The 19,269-nt window shown below is 48.4% G+C and overlaps 2 protein-coding genes across 4 annotated transcripts in view; one reads left to right on the top strand and one right to left on the bottom strand.

Moving 5' to 3' along the window:
- Nucleotides 1-19,269, top strand: part of ZNF606 (zinc finger protein 606) — a 73,330-nt gene that overhangs the window by 29,854 nt on the left and 24,207 nt on the right. The window contains exons 1-4 of one of the 3 annotated variants that reach the window (XM_011979727.1): nucleotides 10,892-11,596; nucleotides 12,994-13,062; nucleotides 13,607-13,663; nucleotides 14,458-14,546. In XM_011979727.1, the coding sequence (XP_011835117.1) occupies nucleotides 13,032-13,062; nucleotides 13,607-13,663; nucleotides 14,458-14,546 (177 nt within the window). In that variant the 5' untranslated portion in view covers nucleotides 10,892-11,596; nucleotides 12,994-13,031. Of the gene's footprint in view, nucleotides 1-10,891; nucleotides 11,597-12,993; nucleotides 13,063-13,606; nucleotides 13,664-14,457; nucleotides 14,547-19,269 lie in introns of those variants that run through there. The other 2 variants (XM_011979728.1, XM_011979729.1) reach the window with 2 other exon arrangements.
- LOC105539452 lies at nucleotides 11,479-12,541 on the bottom strand. The gene has a single exon (XM_011979746.1). It carries the CDS (start codon nucleotides 12,259-12,261, stop codon nucleotides 11,479-11,481), a length of 783 nt encoding a protein of 260 aa, XP_011835136.1. The 5' UTR covers nucleotides 12,262-12,541.

Raw genomic sequence — 19,269 nt, 5'->3', positions numbered from 1 at the left:
CATGAGGCGGCCGGGGCCAGTCAGAAGCCGCCTGGAATGAGCGCCCCGCCCCCGCCGTGCCCTCCAGTAACCTCCGGCCGCGGTTACGGTCGCCTTGGCAACGGGTAGCGCAGCGTAGGGGGCACTGCTGGGGGATGTGGAGAAGGGGGAGGCTGCGGGGATGCCCATGTACGATGCGGCCGCTGGGCAAAACGAGGACGTTCCAGACACAACCGTTTTTTACAGTGTCCAAGAGTAGTATGTGAAAACATTGTTTTTAATATAAGTATGTTTGGTACGATTATGTCCCAGACTAGGATCGCCAGACTTAGCAAATGAAAATACAGGACGTCGGCCGGGCGCGGTGGCTCACGCCTGTAATCCCAGCACTTTGGAAGGCGGAGGCAGGCGGATCACGAGGTCAGGAATTCGAGACCAGCCTGACCAATATGGTGAAACCCCGTCTCTATTAAAAATACAAAAATTAGCTGGGCGTGGTGGCGCATGCCTATAATCCCAGCTACTCAGGAGGCTGAGGCAGGAGAATCACTTGAACCGGGGAGAAGGAGGTTGCAGTGAGCCGAGATCACTCCATTGCACTCCAGTTTTCCAGCCTGGGTGACAGAGCAAGACTCCGTCTCAAATAGAAAAAGAAAAGAAAAGAAAAAGAAAGCTCAGTTATATGTAAACTGAAGAAAAACAAGTAGGCCGGGTGCGGTGGCTCACGCCTGTAATCCCAGACTTGGGAGGCCGAGGCAGGCGAATCACCTGAGGCCGGGTGTTTGAGACCGGCCTGGCCAACATGGTGAAACCCCGTCTCCATTAAAAATACAAAAATTAGCCAGGAACGGTGGCGCGTGCCTGCAATCCCAGCTACTTGGGAGGCTGAGGTTGGAGAATCGCTTGAACCGGGGAAGCAGAGGTTGCAGTGAGCCAAGACCTGCCAACACACTCCAGCCTGCCCTGGGCAACAGAGTGAGACTCTGTCTCAAAAAAAGAAAAGAAAAGAAAAAGAAAAAGAAAAGGAATTAGTATCAATGTGTCCTATATTTCATATACTTTAATGAAACATTACATAAGTACATTTCATATACATAAGTTTTAATATTGTCTACAATGTAGCCATGTGCCAGAATAGTAGGATTCCACATATATTCCGTTTGTATCTGAAAATCAGGTGGGGGTGAGATCATGATGCAAGGAGGGTCCTCAGCTCTGGGACTGAGCTCAGGGTAGGTGAAGCTGCCCATTGCTGAAGAAGCAGGAGAGTGTGAGCTAAGGAAGGAGAGGAGGACCCACCTCCAGGGGCCTGGGCCTGACCACCATGCATCTGCTGAACAGCTGTTTATTGAGGGCCTATACGTACCAGGCACTGTTCTGGACACTGGGGTGGGAGCACGTCAGTGAGAGGGACTGATAGGGCTTTAGCCCCTTGGAAGCCCATGTTCATGGGGCAAACGCCAGTAAACAAAGCAGATGCTTCATGGAAATATAAATACCTAGAAGAAAATAAAACAGGGCCTGGAGATTGAGAGTCCCAGGAGTGGCCGGGCGCGGTGGCTCAGGCCTGCAATCCCAGCACTTTGGGAGGTGGAGGTGGGCGGATGACGAGGTCAGGAGATGGAGACCATCCTGGCTAACACAGTGAAACCCCGTCCCTACTAAAAATACAAAAAAAAAAAAAATTAGCCGGGTGTGGTGGCAGGCACCTGTAGTCCCAACTACTTGGGAGGCTGAGGCAGAAGAATGTCCTGAACCCGGGAGGTGGAGCTTGCAGTGAGCCGAGATATCACGCCCCTGCACTCCAGCCTGGGTGACAGAGTGAGACTCCATCTCAAAAAAAAAAAAAAAAAAAAAAGAACTTTCATTTCCTATATGATCCAGTCATTCAACTCCTAGGCATTTATCCAACAAAGAAATGTGTGTCCTTAGGAAGACTTGTACACGAATGTTCACATAAGTTTATTTTTAACAGCCCCAAATAGAAACAGCTCACATATCCAGTGTGATAAACAATTGTGGTGCATCCATGAGATGGAACACCACTCAGCAATAGACGGAATGAGCTACTTACATAACGCAACAAAATGGATAATCTCAAAATAATTATGCTGAGTAAAATAAGCCAGATCACAAAAGAGTACACTCAATTGTGTCACTGCATTTATATACAACTGTTAGAAAATCCACACTAATCTGTATATATAACAGAAAGATTGGCGGTGGTTTGAAAGCAGGGCAGAGGGGCGTGGAATGCTGAACCGAGGGGCTTCAAGAGTCCTGGGAAACCAGAGCTAGTGATGGTTTTGTGGGTTTAGAGATTTGTCAAAACGCATGCAGGCGACCGCAGTGGGAGGAAGGGAGGGCGGGCGGGTGCACAGCTGGAGGCCCCCGGGGCTGGAGGAGGCGCTTGCTGCCTGGCAGGGTTCCCCTGTCATCTGCTGGGCACGGAGCCCAAGCGGCGCGTTACCCAGGTAACCCGTGTGGACGCTGAGGCTCGCGGCTGTCGCTGTGACCGGCTTCTGGTTTTCTGGTAGTCTGGTCTTTCTGGGCGGGGCCGAACGAGGTGAGGCAGCCCAGGCCATGGAGTGTGCCACCGTCGTCTGGTATTTTGATGCCAAGGAAGGAGAGGCAGCCAGACGAGCATCAGCGTCAGGGCGGAAAGGAGCCTGTGCCCTGGAGCCAGGATGCAGCGCCTGGGGAGAGTCATTGCCTCCTGCCGGCATCCCAAGCCCGCCCGCTTCTCCGGCCTAGAATGCGGAGTGAGTCTCCCACCCCTTTGGCCAGGCCACTTTTGCACTGGGCTGCCGCTGCTTGGGCTGGGTGAAAGGTGCTGAGAGGAGCATGGGTGTGGAAGTCCTGCCAGCTAGAAATAAAAGTTTACTTCAGGGCTCCAAGACAAAAAACTTACAACGTTACTCACTTCAAACATGTGCATTTTATCTGCAGTGTGCAATTACACCACAATTAAGTTGATTTAAAAAAAAACCAAAAACTTCGAATAGGTAGGATACTATTTTTAGGACCTAGATGTAGTTGGGATCTTGAAAGTAATACATAAAACACAAGTTATGAAAGAAAAAGTATTTCTAAAGAATCTTTTTCTTCTAAAGACACCATGGATGAGGTAAAAGGCAAGTCCAGGCTGGGCATGGCGGCTCACACCTGTAATCCCAGCACTTTCGGACACCAAGGCGGGCAGATCACTTGAGGTCAGGAGTTTAAGACCAGCGTGGCCAACATGGCCAAACCCCATCTCTACTAAAAATAGAAAAATTAGCCGGGCATGGTAGCGCACGCCTGTAATCCCAGTTACTCAGGAGGCTGAGGCAGAATCGCTTGAACCTGGGAGGCAGAGGTTGCAGTGAGCCAAGATGGTACCATTGCACTCCAGTCTCCCATAATAGGTGCATCCAAGAAGACGGTGTGGCCCTGCCTCTGCCTATTCACAGAAGAGAATAGGGTGCTACCCAGAACACTGGGTAACTGGAGTGGGAGGGAGCTTGGGCCAGAGGGCAGCAGTATCTCCACACACTTGCAACTCATTTCCTACCCATCAAGGCCTTTGGTGAATAGCTCTGTATTGAGAGGCCTCCTTTATGTCCTGACTCGTTCTGGACATTATGGGCTATATTGCCCCTTATGATGCAAAACCTTGAACCTACGGTCTGTTGGCTCTACCTTTAAAGTATCAGCATGTTCACCATCCAGCCACTGATCACCAATCTCATTCAAGTGGCTATCATCTCCCACCTAACTACTACATTGGTTTCACACATCACTCCACTGCTTCCCTTGGTTAGTTTACTCTCCACAGAGGCTAGAGCCCATCAATGGTCTACTCAGAATCCTGCCAGAGCCCCCATGATGCCTTCAGCTTTCTCTACCATCTGACCCCCTTATTGCCTCTCTGTGTTGTTCCTGCAGCTGACTAGGCCGGCCTTACACCAGGGGTTTTGTTCTAGCTCTTCCCTCCGATATCTGCATCCCTTTTTTTTTTCTTTCTTTGAGACGAAGTCTTGCTCTGTCACCCAGGCTGGAGTGCAGTGGCACCATCTTGGCTCACTGCAAGCTCTGCCTCCCAAGTTCATGCCATTCTCCTGCCTCAGCCTCCCGAGTAGCTGGGACTACAGGTGCCCACCACCACACCTGGCTAATTTTTTTTTTTGTATTTTTTACTAGAGACAGGGTTTCACCATGTTAGCCAGGATGGTCTTGATTTCCTGGCCTCGTGATCCGCCCGCCTCGGCCTCCCAAAGTGCTGGGATTACAGGTGTAAGCCACTGTGCCCGGCCGTCTGCATTCATTTCCTTCCAGTCCTTGCTCAGATGTCACCTCAATGAGGTGACTCTGACTCACCCTCAGCACCTAATTTAATATGGCAACTTGCCCTTCCCATCTGGGCACTACATCACCTACACTGTTCTTTTTCTTTGTTCCAAAGTTGTTGCCTTCTAACTACTCTTTAACTTACTTATGTTTATTGTTTATCTCGTGCTTCTGTAAGTGCAGTGTTTGTTTTTTTCACTTTAGGGCCTGGCACAGAGCAGGTGCTTCATAAATGTTTGCTGATGATTGAGTGATGTATGATCCTTCTCTTGGGAAAGTCATTTCCTCAGTTGGTTTCCAGAGGATGAAGCACTTCTTGAGAGGCCTTCATCTTGCTGCTGTCTCCAGGGAAGGGGCAATTCAAAGGCAAAAACCCTCTCTCACTGGTCTCACTTGTCCCCCACCAGGGACCAACAGCTTCACAGCCTCTCACTTCTGGGCTGAGAAGTGGAAGCCTGAGACAGCAACTTCCTCTCTGTTCCCTAGTGCTTCCAAGTTCCCCAGTACCCAGTGACACCCCTGTGAGACAGTGGAGCTGGGCTTTTCTTCCAACCTTCCTCTTCCTATTGCTTCTCTCCTCTTCTATCCCTCCTACCTTTTAATTCATCCAACCATTATCACGCAGGAGATACTTACAGAAGCTGGGGCTACAAATGTGGAAGCAAAAGACACCCCCTTTTTTTCTTTCACATCTTAATCGAAATACAGTATAATTACATTACAGTACACTACTAAGTATACAGCTTGATGAATTCTTAACACGCATATACCTGTGTAACCACCACCCAGATCAAGATATAGAACATTTCCAGGCCCCAGAAGACCCCCTTGTACCTCTTTAGTCAATACCGCCACCCCCAGGGGTAAGTACTGCTTTCACCATGGATTACCTGCCTGTTCTTGAACTTCATATAAATGGAATCATACAGTATCACTATACCTGTGATAATGCAATATTGTTGTGTGGATATGTGGCTAATTATTATTATTATTTGAGACGGAGTTTCGCTCCTTTTGCCCAGGCTGGAGTGCAATGGTGCGAGTTCGGCTCATCGCAATCTCTGCCTCCCGGGTTCAAGCGATTCTCCTGCCTCAGCCTCCCGAGTAGCTGGGATTACAGGCATGCACCACCGCCCTGGCTAATTTTGTATTTTTAGTAGAGATGGGGTTTCCTCATGTTGGTCAGGCTGGTCTTGAACTCCCGACCTCAGGTGATCTGCCTGCCTCAGCCTCCCAAAGTGCTGGGATTACAGGCGTGAGCCACTGCACCCGGCGTGGCTAATTATTTTTATTGCTAAGTAGTAATCCATTAAACTGACGTATCAAAATTTCTTTATCCATTCTCTTGGTAACAAGACATTTGGATTATCTCCTGGTTTGGACTGTCATAAATAATGCCACTGTGAGCACTCTTGTACATATCTTTTTAGCAGACAGATATTTTCCTTTCTTTTGAACAAACAAGAGTAGAATCTCTAGATCATAGTACGGGTTTATGTATAATTTTATAAGAAATTGTCAAACTTTTTCCCAAAGTGACTGTACCACATTATACTCCCATCAGCAGGGTATGAGAATTCCAGTTGGCACCATGTCGTCCCATTTGATGCTGTCAGTATTTTTATTTTTGGTCATTCTAGTGGATGTATAGTGGCAACATCCTTTATTTTAGGATAAGAATCAGCAATAATAAAAAAAGAATCTATGTAGCGATTACCTTGCCCTTTGTTTATACAGAACAGTTCCAGCTCCTTTACTGGACTAAGATCTAAAACCCCAACTCTGATTACATTTACCTCACCCCTTCCTATCTCAGGAGTTGTCTTAGTCCATTTGTGCTGCTATAACAGAATACCTGAGACTGCGTAATTTACAAAGAAATGTACTGCCTTCCGGTCTGGAGGCTGGGAAGTCCAACATCAAGGTGCTGACATATTTGGCGATGATGATTTCAAGATGGTGCCTTGGACACTGCATCCTCACAGGACAGAAGGTAAAGGACAGGGACTGCATTCTCACATGACAGAAGTTAAATGGCAGGGTGGTGGAGGGGTAGGGGTGGGGGGAGAGAAAGAAAGAGAAAGAGAGAGAGAAAGAGAAAGAGAGAAAGAGCATGCAAGTACATGCAGAATCTCTTCATGAGCCTTTTACAATGGCATTGTTGATGAAGAGTCAAACTCTGTAAAATATTTGAAGAGATTTACTGTGAGCCAAATATGGTGACCAGTGGCCCCTGACACAGCTCTCAGGAGATCCTGAGGACATGCCCAGGGTGGTTAGGGTACAGCTTGGTTTTATACATTTTAGGGAGACATGAGACATCAATCAATACATATAAGATGTACAATGGTACAGAGAGTTTCCAGGTTATAGGCAGATTTAAGATTTCTGATTGGCAATTGATTTAAAGAGTTATTGTCAATAGAAAGGAATGTCTGGGGTTGTGGAGCTCAAGGTTTTATCATGCAGATGAAACCTCCAGAGATAACAGACTGTAAATGTTTCTTATCAGACTTAAAGAGTCTGTTCCATCACTAATTCCAGAAGGGAGGAGGGTATAATGAAGCAAGTCCAGCTTCTGCTTCCCATCATGGCCCAAACTCATTTTTCAGGTTACCTTTGGAATGCCCTTGGCCGAGGTCTATTCATATAGTTGGGGGGGGGGGCTTAAAATTTTATTTTTTGGTTTACAACATTAATCCATTCATGACAGCAGAGCCTCATGACCGACATAAATCCCATTAGACCCTGCCTCCCAACACGACTGCACTGGGGATTAAGTTTCAACATGAATTTTGGAGGGGATAAAAACATTCAAAACATAGCAGGGGTGTTTTTCTTCATTGGTTTCCTGACACCTTTAGGTCAAAGGTATCTCTCTCATTTGAGTGCTCTCTCAAAAGTGAACAGAGCTACCTTATCTCTCTTTAGAATATGAATTCTAGTCTTATATGAACATTGAGGTTTGTGTAGCAGGTATTAGGGGATTGCCTATCATAAAACTTAGCTTCTATACAAGATAATCAGTTATGACTTTACATATTGATATGAAGAAAATAAAAAGAGGGTAATGTGACTGAGAATTAGGGAGGATGAGTCACAGCTGGCTGTTATCAGGATGTGACATCTGTGCTGAAATCTGAATGAAGAAAAGAAAACCCTGTGGCTGTACAAGGAAGAAGATTCCAGAAGAGGAAACAATACGTATAAAGGCCCTGAAGCAGGAATGGGCTTACCCAGTTTGAGGAATGGCTGGAGTCGGCAGGAGTGACAGGAGATGAGCTTGAGGGACTGAGGTGGGGTGTGGGATAGGACAGAGGCCAGTCCTGCTGAGTTTTCTAAGCTGAGAGTTAGAATTTGGATTTTACTCTAACTACTTGGGAAGTCAGTGCAGAATGTGAGGCAAGGACCTGACGTGAGATCCTAAAAGTGCACTTGGCTGCCTGCTGGAGGATGAGCTGTAGGGGGCTGGAGTGGAAGCGGAGAGATACTCCTCTTACTTCTGTCACTCTTCCTTCTCCAGCGTCTCTTTCTCTGCTTGAGCCTGAGATGGAAATTGTGGCTATATCATCCATAGATTGCTTTCCTCTCAGTGCCCACTCTGCCTAGGTTCACCTTCCTGCCAGCTGGGGCCTGTCCCAATACCTTGCCCCTTCCATCTTACCTCTTTCTTAGTCCTCTCCCTTGAATTCAGCCTGTTCTACTTGAACTTTTCCTCTTCCTCTGAAAGGGCTACTCCCCTTTGCCCACCCACAGTGAGTGCCAACACCACCCAACAACAAAAGCTCAACCCACAGGCCTGCTTTTTAAAATGATCCTCCATTACCAGTGGAAATATCTTCAAGATCTCTCTTGCCCACTGCTCACTCAAGTTCAGCTTCCTAAATGGTCATGCTGCCTTTGGTATCACCACCTACAGTCCCTCAGTCCCTTCTTTTTTTTTTTGAGACAGAGGATCGCTCTGTTGCCCAGGCTGGCGTGCTGGAGTGCAATGGCTTGATCTTGGCTCACTGCCACCTCCACCTCCTGGGTTCAAGCGATTCTCCCAACTCAGCCTCCCGAGTAGCTGGGATTACAGGCATCCACCATCATGGTCGGCTAATTTTTGTATTTTTGTAGAGACGAGGTTTCACCATGTTGGCCAGGCTGGTCTTGAACTCCTGACCTCAGGTGATCTGCTGGCCTTGGCCTTCCAAAGTGCTGGGATTACAGGCATGAGCCACTGCGCCTGGCCCAGTCCCTTCTTTATATTAGCTGCCTGATTTGTTAAAATTCACATGTAACCTCACTACTTCCTTGCCTAAAATCTTTCAATGGGTCTCTGTTAACTTCATTATAAAAGCTGTATCTCTCGTCACTCCTATTTCTCCTCCCACTTTTGTTGCTCTCTGACACTCTCCATTCCAGCAACTTTAAGCCAGTTACTTATCTCCTAACATGCTCCTAAGCCTTTGCACACACTCTTTCCTTTGTCTAGACAACCTCTTCCATTTGTTCCATATCGAGTGTAAATGTCCTGCATCAGTCAACACCTGATCTGGGGCCACCTCTCCCCTTTCTAATAGAGCTGATCCTTTGCTTCTCTGAAACCCATGCACACACACGCACACACACAAACACACACCCCACTCCTGAGCCACTTTTACCACATTTCTTCCCTGTCATCCTCTGAAGGTGTGGATCCTCACAGGCCACAAACAAGTCTCGTCTTGAACACCTCCACACCTATCACAGGGTAGGTGCTCAATGAACGTGCAAGGAAAAAACAAATGCTGGGTGTGGTGGCTCACTCCTGTAACTTCAGCACTTTGGGAGGCTGACGTGGGAAGATCACTTGAGCCTAGGAGTTTGAGAGCAGCCTGGGCAATGTGGCAAAACCCTGTCTCTACAAAAAACACAAAAGTTAGCTGGGCGTGGTGGCAGGCATCTATAGTCCCTGCTACTCTGGGGGCTGAGGTGGGAGGGTCATTTCAGCCTGGGAGGTCATGGTTGCAGTGAGCCAAGATGGCCCCACTGCATTCTAGCCTGAACAACATCCTGTCTCAATAAATAGGCTGGGTACAGTGGCTCACACCAGTAATCCCAGCACTTTGAGTGACCGAGGCGGTGGACCACCTGAGTCCAGGAGTATGAGACCAGCCTGGCCAACATGGTGAAACCCCACCTCTACTAAAAATACAAAAAATTTGCTGGGCGTGGTGGCAGACGCCTGTAATCCCAGCTACTTGGGAGGCTGAGGCAGGAGAATCGCTTGAACCTGGGAGGCAGAGGTTGCAGTGAGCCGAGATCACGCCATTGCACTCCAGCCTGGGCAACAAAAGCAAAACTCCGACCAAAAAAAAAACCAAACCAAAATAATAAGTAAAAATGTGCAAGCAGCAAGCAGTGGGTGCATGAAAAGTGGGTCTCTCACTGAGGTGCCGAGTGAGGGAAGACAACCAGCCCAGATCAGACCCTAGGAGCAGTGGGAATGAGGGTGGACAAAATAGACCAGGAGAGTGAGGAGCACAGGGACTGGGTATGGGGAGGGGAGTGAGCAAGGAAGCTCTGGGCTAGAGTCATCCTTTTTTTTTTTTTTTTTGAGACGGAGTCTTGCTTGGTCGCCCAGGCTGGAGTGCAGTGGCCGGATCTCAGCTCACTGCAAGCTCCGCCTCCTGGGTTTATGCCATTCTCCTACCTCAGCCTCCCAAGTAGTTGGGACTACAGGCGTCCGCCACCTCGCCCGGCTAATTTTTTTTTGTATTTTTTAGTAGAGACGGGGTTTCACCGTGTTAGCCAGAATGGTCTCCATCTCCTGACCTTGTGCCGGCCCGTCTCGGCCTCCCAAAGTGCTGGGATTACAGGCTTGAGCCACCGCGCCCGGCCTAGAGTCATCCTTAACAGAGGTGAGGAGGCGGCTCTGTGAGGATCCCAAAGGGGCGTCAATGGGCTTTGCCAATGGGATCCTCCAGGATCAGGCTGGGGGTCAGCACCTCAGGCTCCTTCATTTTTAGCCTCGTTTGTGTTTTTTAATGGCAGCCGCCAAGGCAGAGTCCTTAGCCGTGCTCTCTGCTCTATTTCCCAGCGCCTCTCCATATGTGTGTGTATGTATGTATACATTTTTTTTTTTTTTTGAGATGGAATTTTGCTCTTGTTGCCCAGGGTGGAGTGCAATGGCACAATATCAGCTCACTGCAGCCTCCGCCTCCCGGGTTCAAGCGATTCTCCTGCCTCAGCCTCCCGAGTAGCTGGGTACAGGTGCCCGCCACCACACCCGGCTAATTTTTGGTATTCTTAGTAGAGACGAGGGTTCATCATGTTGGCCAGACTGGTCTCGAACTCCTGACCTCAGGCGATCCACCTGCCTTGGCCTCCCAACGTGTTGGGATTACAAGCGTGAGCCATCGCGCCCGGCCTATTTTTTTTCCTTAAGGCCAGGTCTTGCTCTGTTGCCCAGGCTGAAGTGCAGTGGTGCGATCCTAGCTCACTGCAACCTTGACCTCCCGAGCTCAAGCAATCCTTCCACCGCAGCCTTCTGTAGTAGACTACAGGCGCGCGCCATCACACCGGGCTAATTTTTGTGGGTTTTTTTGTAGAGATGGGGTCTCACTATGTTGCCCAGGGTGGTGTCAAACTCCTGAACTCAATCGATCCTCCCGCCACAGCTTCCCAAAATGCTGAGATTACAGGAATGAGCCACCGCGCCCGAACTGCTCCGTACATATTGATACAGGAAAACTCACAGGATGCGTCGCTGGTAATCCATGCTCCCATAAAGCCTGGCCTCTGGAAAGACACCTGGGAACGAGGCCTGACGTTCTCAGCCGTGGGGCTTCACAGAGAGGGGTACCTCGAATTAGGTTCCTTATCTTAAATAAAGAGAATAACAGCAGCCACTTTCTCACAATCTTGCGAACGCCAAATGGAAGGATCCCTCGAGAGCGCTGAGAACTCGCCGAGCTCCTCCCGGGAAACCCGGGATCACGAGGCGCCATTTTGCGGACGGGCAAACTGAGGCCCGCGGCGCCGCGACTTACCCAGGCCCTTTTGCAGTGGGAGGCGGCGGTGGAAGAGGGTGGTCTCGGGCCGGGACAACGAAGTCCACCCTGCCGCCGGCTTCGACGCAGCTGCCAAAATGGTCCCTACCCCGCCCAAGTAGGGCGGTGCGAGGCGGGGCGGCCCACGCAGCCGTCATGGCGGCGCAGCTGCCCGACGCCGGAAGTGCCCGCCTGGAACTCCAGCTCCCAGAAGACCCCGCGGCGCGCCCCGGTCGAAGCCGGGGGAGCAGCCGCCATTGTCCGCGGCTGAGGCGAGGCCTTTGCTCGGGCTGTAGGGCTGCGGTAGCTGCGGGGCTCGGGGGTCGGGAGAGCCGGCGGGGAAAGGCGGCGCCAGGGCGGGTCCTGCGCCTGCCCTTTCCGCGCCGGCTTTGCGCCCTCGTTGCCTTCGGCTCTCCAGCCAGCAGCCTGCCTCCGGCCTCCCGCCTCCGGGCGCTCTTCCTTGTCTGGCCGGACGGGCCTGGGTGAACTCTGCACGTCGGCTCCGCGCGCCTTTGTCCCCGAGGCCGCGCCTAGAGCTCCCAAGCGCACTGCTGGGCCGGACCTCGGCGCGGGACAAAAGCCAAACGCCCCAGGCGAGGCGACCCCGAGCCTGCTGCGCCGCTTTCAAGGGGGACCGGCGGCTGCAAGCCAGGTGAGGCCGGGACGAGCTTCTGCAGCGTCGCGGCCGCGTCGGTCTTGCGGAGGAAATTTGGGTCGGGAGCTCTGGAAGCAGGTGATAAGGATGCTTCTGAGGCCATTGATGGGACGAATAACCCCGTTCATTCCCCAGCCGGCGTTTCTCCCCCTGCCAGTTCACACAAAGCACTGTGAAGGACGTCAGACCTGGGTTGGAAACAGCTCCGGGTTCCCTTAAACATGCAGTGACGGTGGCGGTCACTGTCAAGTTGCAAATAACGGTGCAAAATACGGTTTGCATTCTGCGTTTTCGCGCTGATTCCGGTGCTCCTGAGGCCCCCTGTGTGTTCTAGTGCTTTATACACATACCCAGGAATCCATTCGAGAGGTTGCTGACTTGTACAAAGATCTGGAACCTGAGGAGTTAGGGGTCTGGGCGCCAGGCCCATCCCTAAGTCCTCCACACACACACAAGCTTAGGCTTAGTAAATCTTGGACGTGAATTTCTTTTGGAGGTGGGATTAAATTTGCATAACGTTCACCACTTTAACCACTTTAAGGTGTGTAATTCACTGGTTTTATTGTATATTAATAAAATTGTGCAACCATTCCCATTATCTAATTTTAGAACATTTCATCACCCCACAAAGAAACCGTTGTTCCCATTAAGCAGTCACTCCCCATTTCATTTTTCCCCCAGCTCTAGGCAACCACTAATATATGAGGATTGCAAGTTGATTTTGCAATAATTGTTGTCAATCCAAAAGTTCCATTTGTGTTGTGACTGGCTGTCTCTTGGGAATGGCTGACAAATTTGTACCCTCTCTATCAGGATCATGCTTTTTTCCAGCTTATGCAAATTACCCTTCATTTCCCTCCAGGAATTGTTACTTTTTTGACATGTAAATTATCTTTTCTGATGATGCTCCTTACAGGTTTTTTTGTCGCTTCTGTGGATGGATTCCCTTTTTTGTTCCCACTTGGTTTTCTATGAGAAAGGACTAGTTTTGTCTTTTTTCACTTTTGTCACTAGGTTGAAATTTGCAGTGTTCCTGAGCAGGTGTCCTCAGGATGGCAGCCATCAACCCATGGGCCTCCTGGGGTGAGTCCAAATTGTGTTTCTTCTGGGCCTCCCCTAACATTAGCTGCTGCAGTCATGGGTCAGAGCTGGGACGGGCTGAGGACTTTTGAGGATGGAAGGAGATCTATCTTGGTACAAAATTAGAACTGATTGGTGGTAAAGGAGGAAAATTGTTGGCATAAAAGACACTAACTTTTATGTGCTTTATAGTCATCTCCTGAGAGGTGTCATTAGTTTTAAGAGATTTTCTGGTGGTTTATGGGGTTTCCTAAACAACAGTAATACATATAAGAAAATATTGTCTCTACTGCTCCCATATATATTTTTACCTTTGTTGTTTTTACTTATATAGCATTGGTCGGTAACTTTAAAACAGTGTTAAGTAATAGCGACTCACCTGTGCATTGCCTGTATGAATCCAGCTTATGTTGGATTTTTTTACACGCCTTTGGGCTCTGTTTATGGAATTTTGTAGCGCCCATTAGCAAGTCAGTCTCCTCTTGTATTTTGTCGCCTCGAATCACTAGGTTTGGTGTCACAGTCCTAACCTGATCCTTCTGTGCAGGTGCCCTTACGGACCAGTCTTGGGGGATGACGGCTGTTGACCCATGGGCCTCCTGGGGTGAGTCAAGAGCCCGGTCAGCTGTGGGCTGCCATATTGTGGCCTCTCGCTGTAGTGCTCTGCCACAGCTGGAGATTAGAATGGGGACCAGGTGGGCTGGGCACGGTGGCTCACGCCTGTAATCCCAGCACTTTCGGAGGCCAAGGCGGGCAGACCACAAGGTCAGGAGATCGAGACCATCCTGGCTAACACGCTGAAACCCCTTCTCTACTAAATATACAAAAAGTTAGCTGGGCAAGGTGGCGGGCGCCTGTAGTCCCAGCTACTCGGGAGGCTGAGACAGGAGAATGGCGTGAACCTGGGAGGCAGAGCTTGCAGTGAGCCGAGATCACGCCACTGCAGTCCAGCCTGGGTGACAGAGCCAGACTCCATCTTAAAAAAAAAAAAGAATGGGGAACAGGTGGGGCTTTAGGGCAGGTGGTCCAGATCTGTCTGTGTGCAGAGTTGGAGCAAGGAGGGATCAGAAAACTAGTGAGCAATAAGGTGATGGTGACATCTCAAGATGCATGAGAATTCATGTGTGGCCATTTAGGATTCAGGCCCAGGAAGGTTGTGACCAGACACTGCTTCTCAGAGATGGTACCTAATAGCACAGTGGGGGCAATGAGAGATTCATGTGTTCAAGTACTTTCCTAACCTTCTCTGAACCCTAATTCCTTCATCTATAGAATGAGGAAGTAGGTCTCTTCCCTCATTCAAGGGGGAGGGGCAGGGGCTGGTCCTCAGCCCCGCAGAAGGACAGGTGAGCTCCTGGCAGCGAGAGCTGCCTCCATGACTTTTTTCTCGTTTCCTAGCTCTGTGTCCTCAGGATCCTGCCTGGCACGTGGAGGGGAACCTCGAGGAGGGGAGGAGGGCCACTGGGCTCCCAGCAGCCCAGGTTCAGGTGAGATGGGGCTGTTCTGTTCCCAAAGGATGATGTCCATGTTATCCTTGGTCATCCCAGTTGATGTGGCTCACAAGTTTACAACAGTTGGAGTTTGGGTAGGAAAGGAAGCAACTGGAAGTTAATACTTCCTGAGAGGAGGCAGGCAGAATTAGGCTGATTTTAGCGCCTCGGAGCCTTGCTCGGACGCTGGCCTTGCGGACCAGCCTGTCCACAGTGCTGAGCTCCAACGAGCCTGGCCTTGCGGACCTGCCTGTCCACAGGGCTGAGCTCCGACTAGCCTGGCCTTGCGGACCCGCCTGTCCACAGTGCTGAGCTCCTACTAGCCTGGCTGCTTGTGGGGCATGAGGGGCAGCCCTTTTGGCTGGCAGCCCCACTTCTCTCTTGCCACCTTCACTTATGTCTTTAGCACCTGATTTAGGCTTATGCTGTGCAGTGCCTGCTGTGAGGGGAACAAGGACAGGTGTGAGCCTCCACCCTGAGGAGCTCCCAGACCCTTTTCCAGGGTTATTCACTCAGCTGAGGACATCTCACGGCCTACCTGGAGCCACACATGCAGTGTGGGATGTGAGAAACCTGAGACGGGTAGGATAGGCCCGGAGGAGCTCAGTCACCTGATGAGTTGGGAGATGGGACAGAGTCTGTGTGAGGTCAGCTTTTGCTGTGAGGGGAAGGCTGCTTGGGAGACCTGGGCCAAGAGGTGAAAAGAATGCATCAGCCAGTTGGGCACAGCCTGGTGAGTGGGAGTCTGGCCTCCTGCAGCACTACAGGGGTGGGGGGTGGCAGGCACACTATGTGACCAGTGTTTGAGTGAGACTGACTCCAGTTAGATTTTAGGCTAGAGAGGCCAGAATGAACCCAGCCAGGCCCTGAATGCCTGCTGCAGAGCCTCAGAAGTCTTGGGATCAGGGGGCACCAGGGTTCGAAATGTGGTGATGGTTGTGGAAGAGGAGGGCTGTGGGAAGCAGGCTGATGTTTCAGGCTTCAGTCTGACCAGGACCTTGGAACTAGGGAGGAGAGGTATGAGGAAATCAAAGCAGGGGCCTTTGTGATTATGGGGACAGGGTGGCTCCTGAGAGAAATAGGACAATGGAGTCACTTAGGAAAGGTGTCATCTCTCTGCGCTCCTCCTGCCCAGCCTCCTCACCAGATGCAACCACTTAAAAAAATTTTTGTAATAGCTTTATTGAGGTGGTACTGACATACTGTAAAGTTTATCCTTTTAAAGTTTATAATTCTGTGGTTTTTAGTATAGTCACAGAATTGTGCAACAATCACCAGTATCTAATTCTACAACATTTTCATCACCCCAAAAATAAATCCTGTACCCATTAGTAGTCACTCCCTGTCCCCCTCCTCCCTCCCAACCACTAGTGTACTTTCTGTTTCTATGAATTTGCCTGGTCTGGACTTTCCTAAAAATGGAATCATAATATGGCACAGCCTTTTTTGTCTGGCTTTTTTCACTTAGCATAGTGTTTGCGTTTTCAAGAGTTACCCATGTTGTAGCATTGCGTCAATATTTCTTTTAATGACTGAGGCAGCCATTTTTAACTCTCTGTTTTCAGTTTTTTAGAGTTGTCTCTGTATTTCTAAACGGGAGATTTTTAAAAATTGGTTTTTTCTAATTCATCAAAGTTACATTTACCCTGTTAACTCCCTGCTATGAAAGATGAAGAAAAACAGTTTCATTACTTTTTTTTAGGTCCTTTATTTTTAAGTTAAAATAATGAATCAAGCAGATGTGACATACTTGGATATAAAACGATTTGAAAATCATGTTTCTACTTTGTGCCTCCCCCTGAAATTAAAAAATATTAATGAAACCGCCCACAGTTTCAAATCTGGTGGGTGAAGTACATCATCAGTGTGCTGTCCCCACTTGGCAGCATTGCTATCCCTGGTCCAGATGAGATGGGAAGCAGAAGCGCCTGAACCATATGATGCAAGGTGATTGTTGCCTGGTATCGGAACTTGGGCAGCTATGAGGTTTGCTGCTGTTACAATGTACAGTCATTATTAAATCCTAAAACAGAAGCATCAGTAGTGAAGCTAGGCTAGCCTGAAAGATGGCCCGTGAATCAGATTCTGAGGAGTAGAAGTTAGCTATAATAAAACACTGCGAAGAAGCCCTGTTAACCACCATGCTACACTCTGCTGTTAATTTTATGCTAGGCTTTCTGAGAATTATCCAAGTTAATGCCGAGAAAATAAAACAGAATTAAAAATAACAACACCCTCCAATGTCTGAAGAGTTGTGATTTCTGATAACATGCTCCTGGCTGGCCCCCCTCCCCACACTTTGGATTTTTTCCTGTGGGAAACTTGGATTTGAGTGCTGTGTGTTTTTAACTAAGTGAGATCTTCAGGAATGCAAAAGAACCCTGTGTCCTTTGTTGTTCCTTCCAAGTTTAAATATTTATTGAAATAAAGCATTTATTGGTGAAAACATCAAATGCTGTCATCCCTCATTATCTGAATAGTCCATTCATGGAAGTATGTTGAATAGTGAGGTTTTAACTACAGAAGCCCAGATCCCCTTATTTCTAGAAATAGGGGAAAATAATAATTGTAGTGATAATATCTCATTCCATCTAAAAAACCCCAACCAGCCTCTCCAAATATGGAAGCATTCGAACCCCTCTGTAACAATCTACCTAGGATATCTGCGTAACAAACATTATGTACATAAAACACCAATAATAATCCGTGCTCATCCTTGGTCAGACTTGGGGATGTGCCTAGTCTAGTTCTGTTTTCCTTCTCTGCAGTGAAATCTACCGTAGAAGCCATCTGAATTGCCCCAGGTTCCTTGAAGGGGGAGCAGTTGGGCAAGATCTGTTAGCAAACATCTGAGACCCAGCTCAGCACCCTTTGTTTTCTCTCCTTCAGACTCTCACAGGGTTTAAATGTGTGGCTGGTTTGTTAGCAGATTCCATAAAGTGCTTTAGAATGCCTAGATAAGTGCTTATACGTGTGTACAAAGTGATGTGTGCAATAATGTTTATGAGAATTTGGGTGAAACACGTTTGCAAGTCATCCTAGGATATAATTGGAAAATGCAGATGCAGCTCATGAGGGTGACCTGTGGACCAGAAGGGTTTGCTCCTCCCTCTAGCAGAACTCTTCTCTCTTTAGCACCCTTGTGATAACCTCAGCATCAGGCAACAGTGAAACCTGCATTTCCTCTCCTATCCTTGAAGGGTCCCTCTCATCTCCACAGCCTGTGACACTAGGTTCCTGTCTTCCACCATCTCTTCCTTCTGGCCTTTCGGTTTTGCATTTTCCTTTGCAATTCTAGGCTGAAGGTGTTTACTGTGTCCCCTTACCATTCATTTATTTATTTTTATTTTTGAGGCAGAGTCTCATTGTGTTGTACATAATGGATTGCAGTGGCACGATCTCGGCTTGATGCAGCCTCCCCTCCTGGGCTCAAGGGATTCTCATGCCTCAACCTCCCGAGTAGCTGAGATTACAGGCGTGCACTACCACACCCGGCTAATTTTTGTATTTTTAGTCGAGACAGAGTTTCACCGTGTTGGTCAGTCTGGCCTCAAACTTCTGACCTCAGGTGATTTGCCTGCCTTGCCCTCTCAAAACGCTGGGATTACAGGCATGAGCCATTGTGCCCGGTCCCGTTACCATCCTTGAGGTGAGGCCTCCATGATTTGTGGGCCAGGACATGGTTACATATTCAGCTGGGGGCAGCTCTTTTTTTCTTCCTGCTTTTTAGCCCATGGGGCTTACAGTTTGAAAATGTCCCCTTTTTCATTTCTGAATTTTTTAAAAATTTATTTTAATTTTAATTTTAACAAATTTCGTAATTACAGAAGAGTATAAAAAGGAAGCAAATGGCATCACCATCAGTGAACAATTATTACTGTTTTGTCATATTTGTTACCTTTTTCTTCTTTTACATAGTACTCTGTCTTTCCACCATTTCTCAGGCAGCCACTCATGGATTCAATTTGTACACAGCTAATTGGTTTTCATATGCATACGTAGATGATAAACCATATAGACATAGACTGTCTTTTTCTTTTTTTGAGACAGAGTCTTACTGCGTTGCCCATACTGGAGTGCAGTGGGTGATCTCGGCTCACTGCAATCTCCACCTCCCGGGTTCAAAGGATTCTTGTGCTTTAGCCTCCCAAGTAGCTAGGACTGCAGGCGTGTGCCACCGTATCTGGCTAATTTTTGTATTTTTAGTAGAGGTGGGGTTTTGTCATACTGGGCAGGCTGGTCTCGAATTCCTGGCCTCAGTGATCTGCCTGCCTTGGCTTCCCAAAGTGCTGGGATTATAGGTGTGAGCCACTGCACCTGGTCAAACACTCTATTTTTTTCCCAGTGATTTTTTTCTACATGTAATGTTCCTATAGTTTTCTTTTTTCAACTTTGACGTCCATCCATGTTGATAGATACGGAGAAGTCAGGCTTGTTCCTTTTGTGCTGCCAAGTGTATCCATTAGAGAAGTGCACCTCTGTTCATAGTTTATTTTATGGACAGCTTTATAAAATCCTCTTTCCCCCATTGTTTTTGCTGCTCCAGCCAAAGCTGTGTGAACATTCCTGTAGCTTTACTTTGTGCACGTGTTTATGTAGTTTTTTATTTAGGCATACCCCTAGAAGCAGAATTGTATCTAGTTTTAGGTATGTATTTTTTTTTTTTTTTTTTTGAGATGGAGTCTTGCTCTGTTGCCCAGGCTGCAGTGCAGTGGCGCAA

Source organism: Mandrillus leucophaeus, unplaced genomic scaffold (assembly GCF_000951045.1).
Source record: "Mandrillus leucophaeus isolate KB7577 unplaced genomic scaffold, Mleu.le_1.0 Scaffold205, whole genome shotgun sequence".
NCBI classification, from domain to species: Eukaryota; Metazoa; Chordata; class Mammalia; order Primates; family Cercopithecidae; genus Mandrillus; species Mandrillus leucophaeus.
Note: the sequence above shows the minus strand (reverse complement) of the source record. Positions and strands in the feature narration are given on the sequence as shown.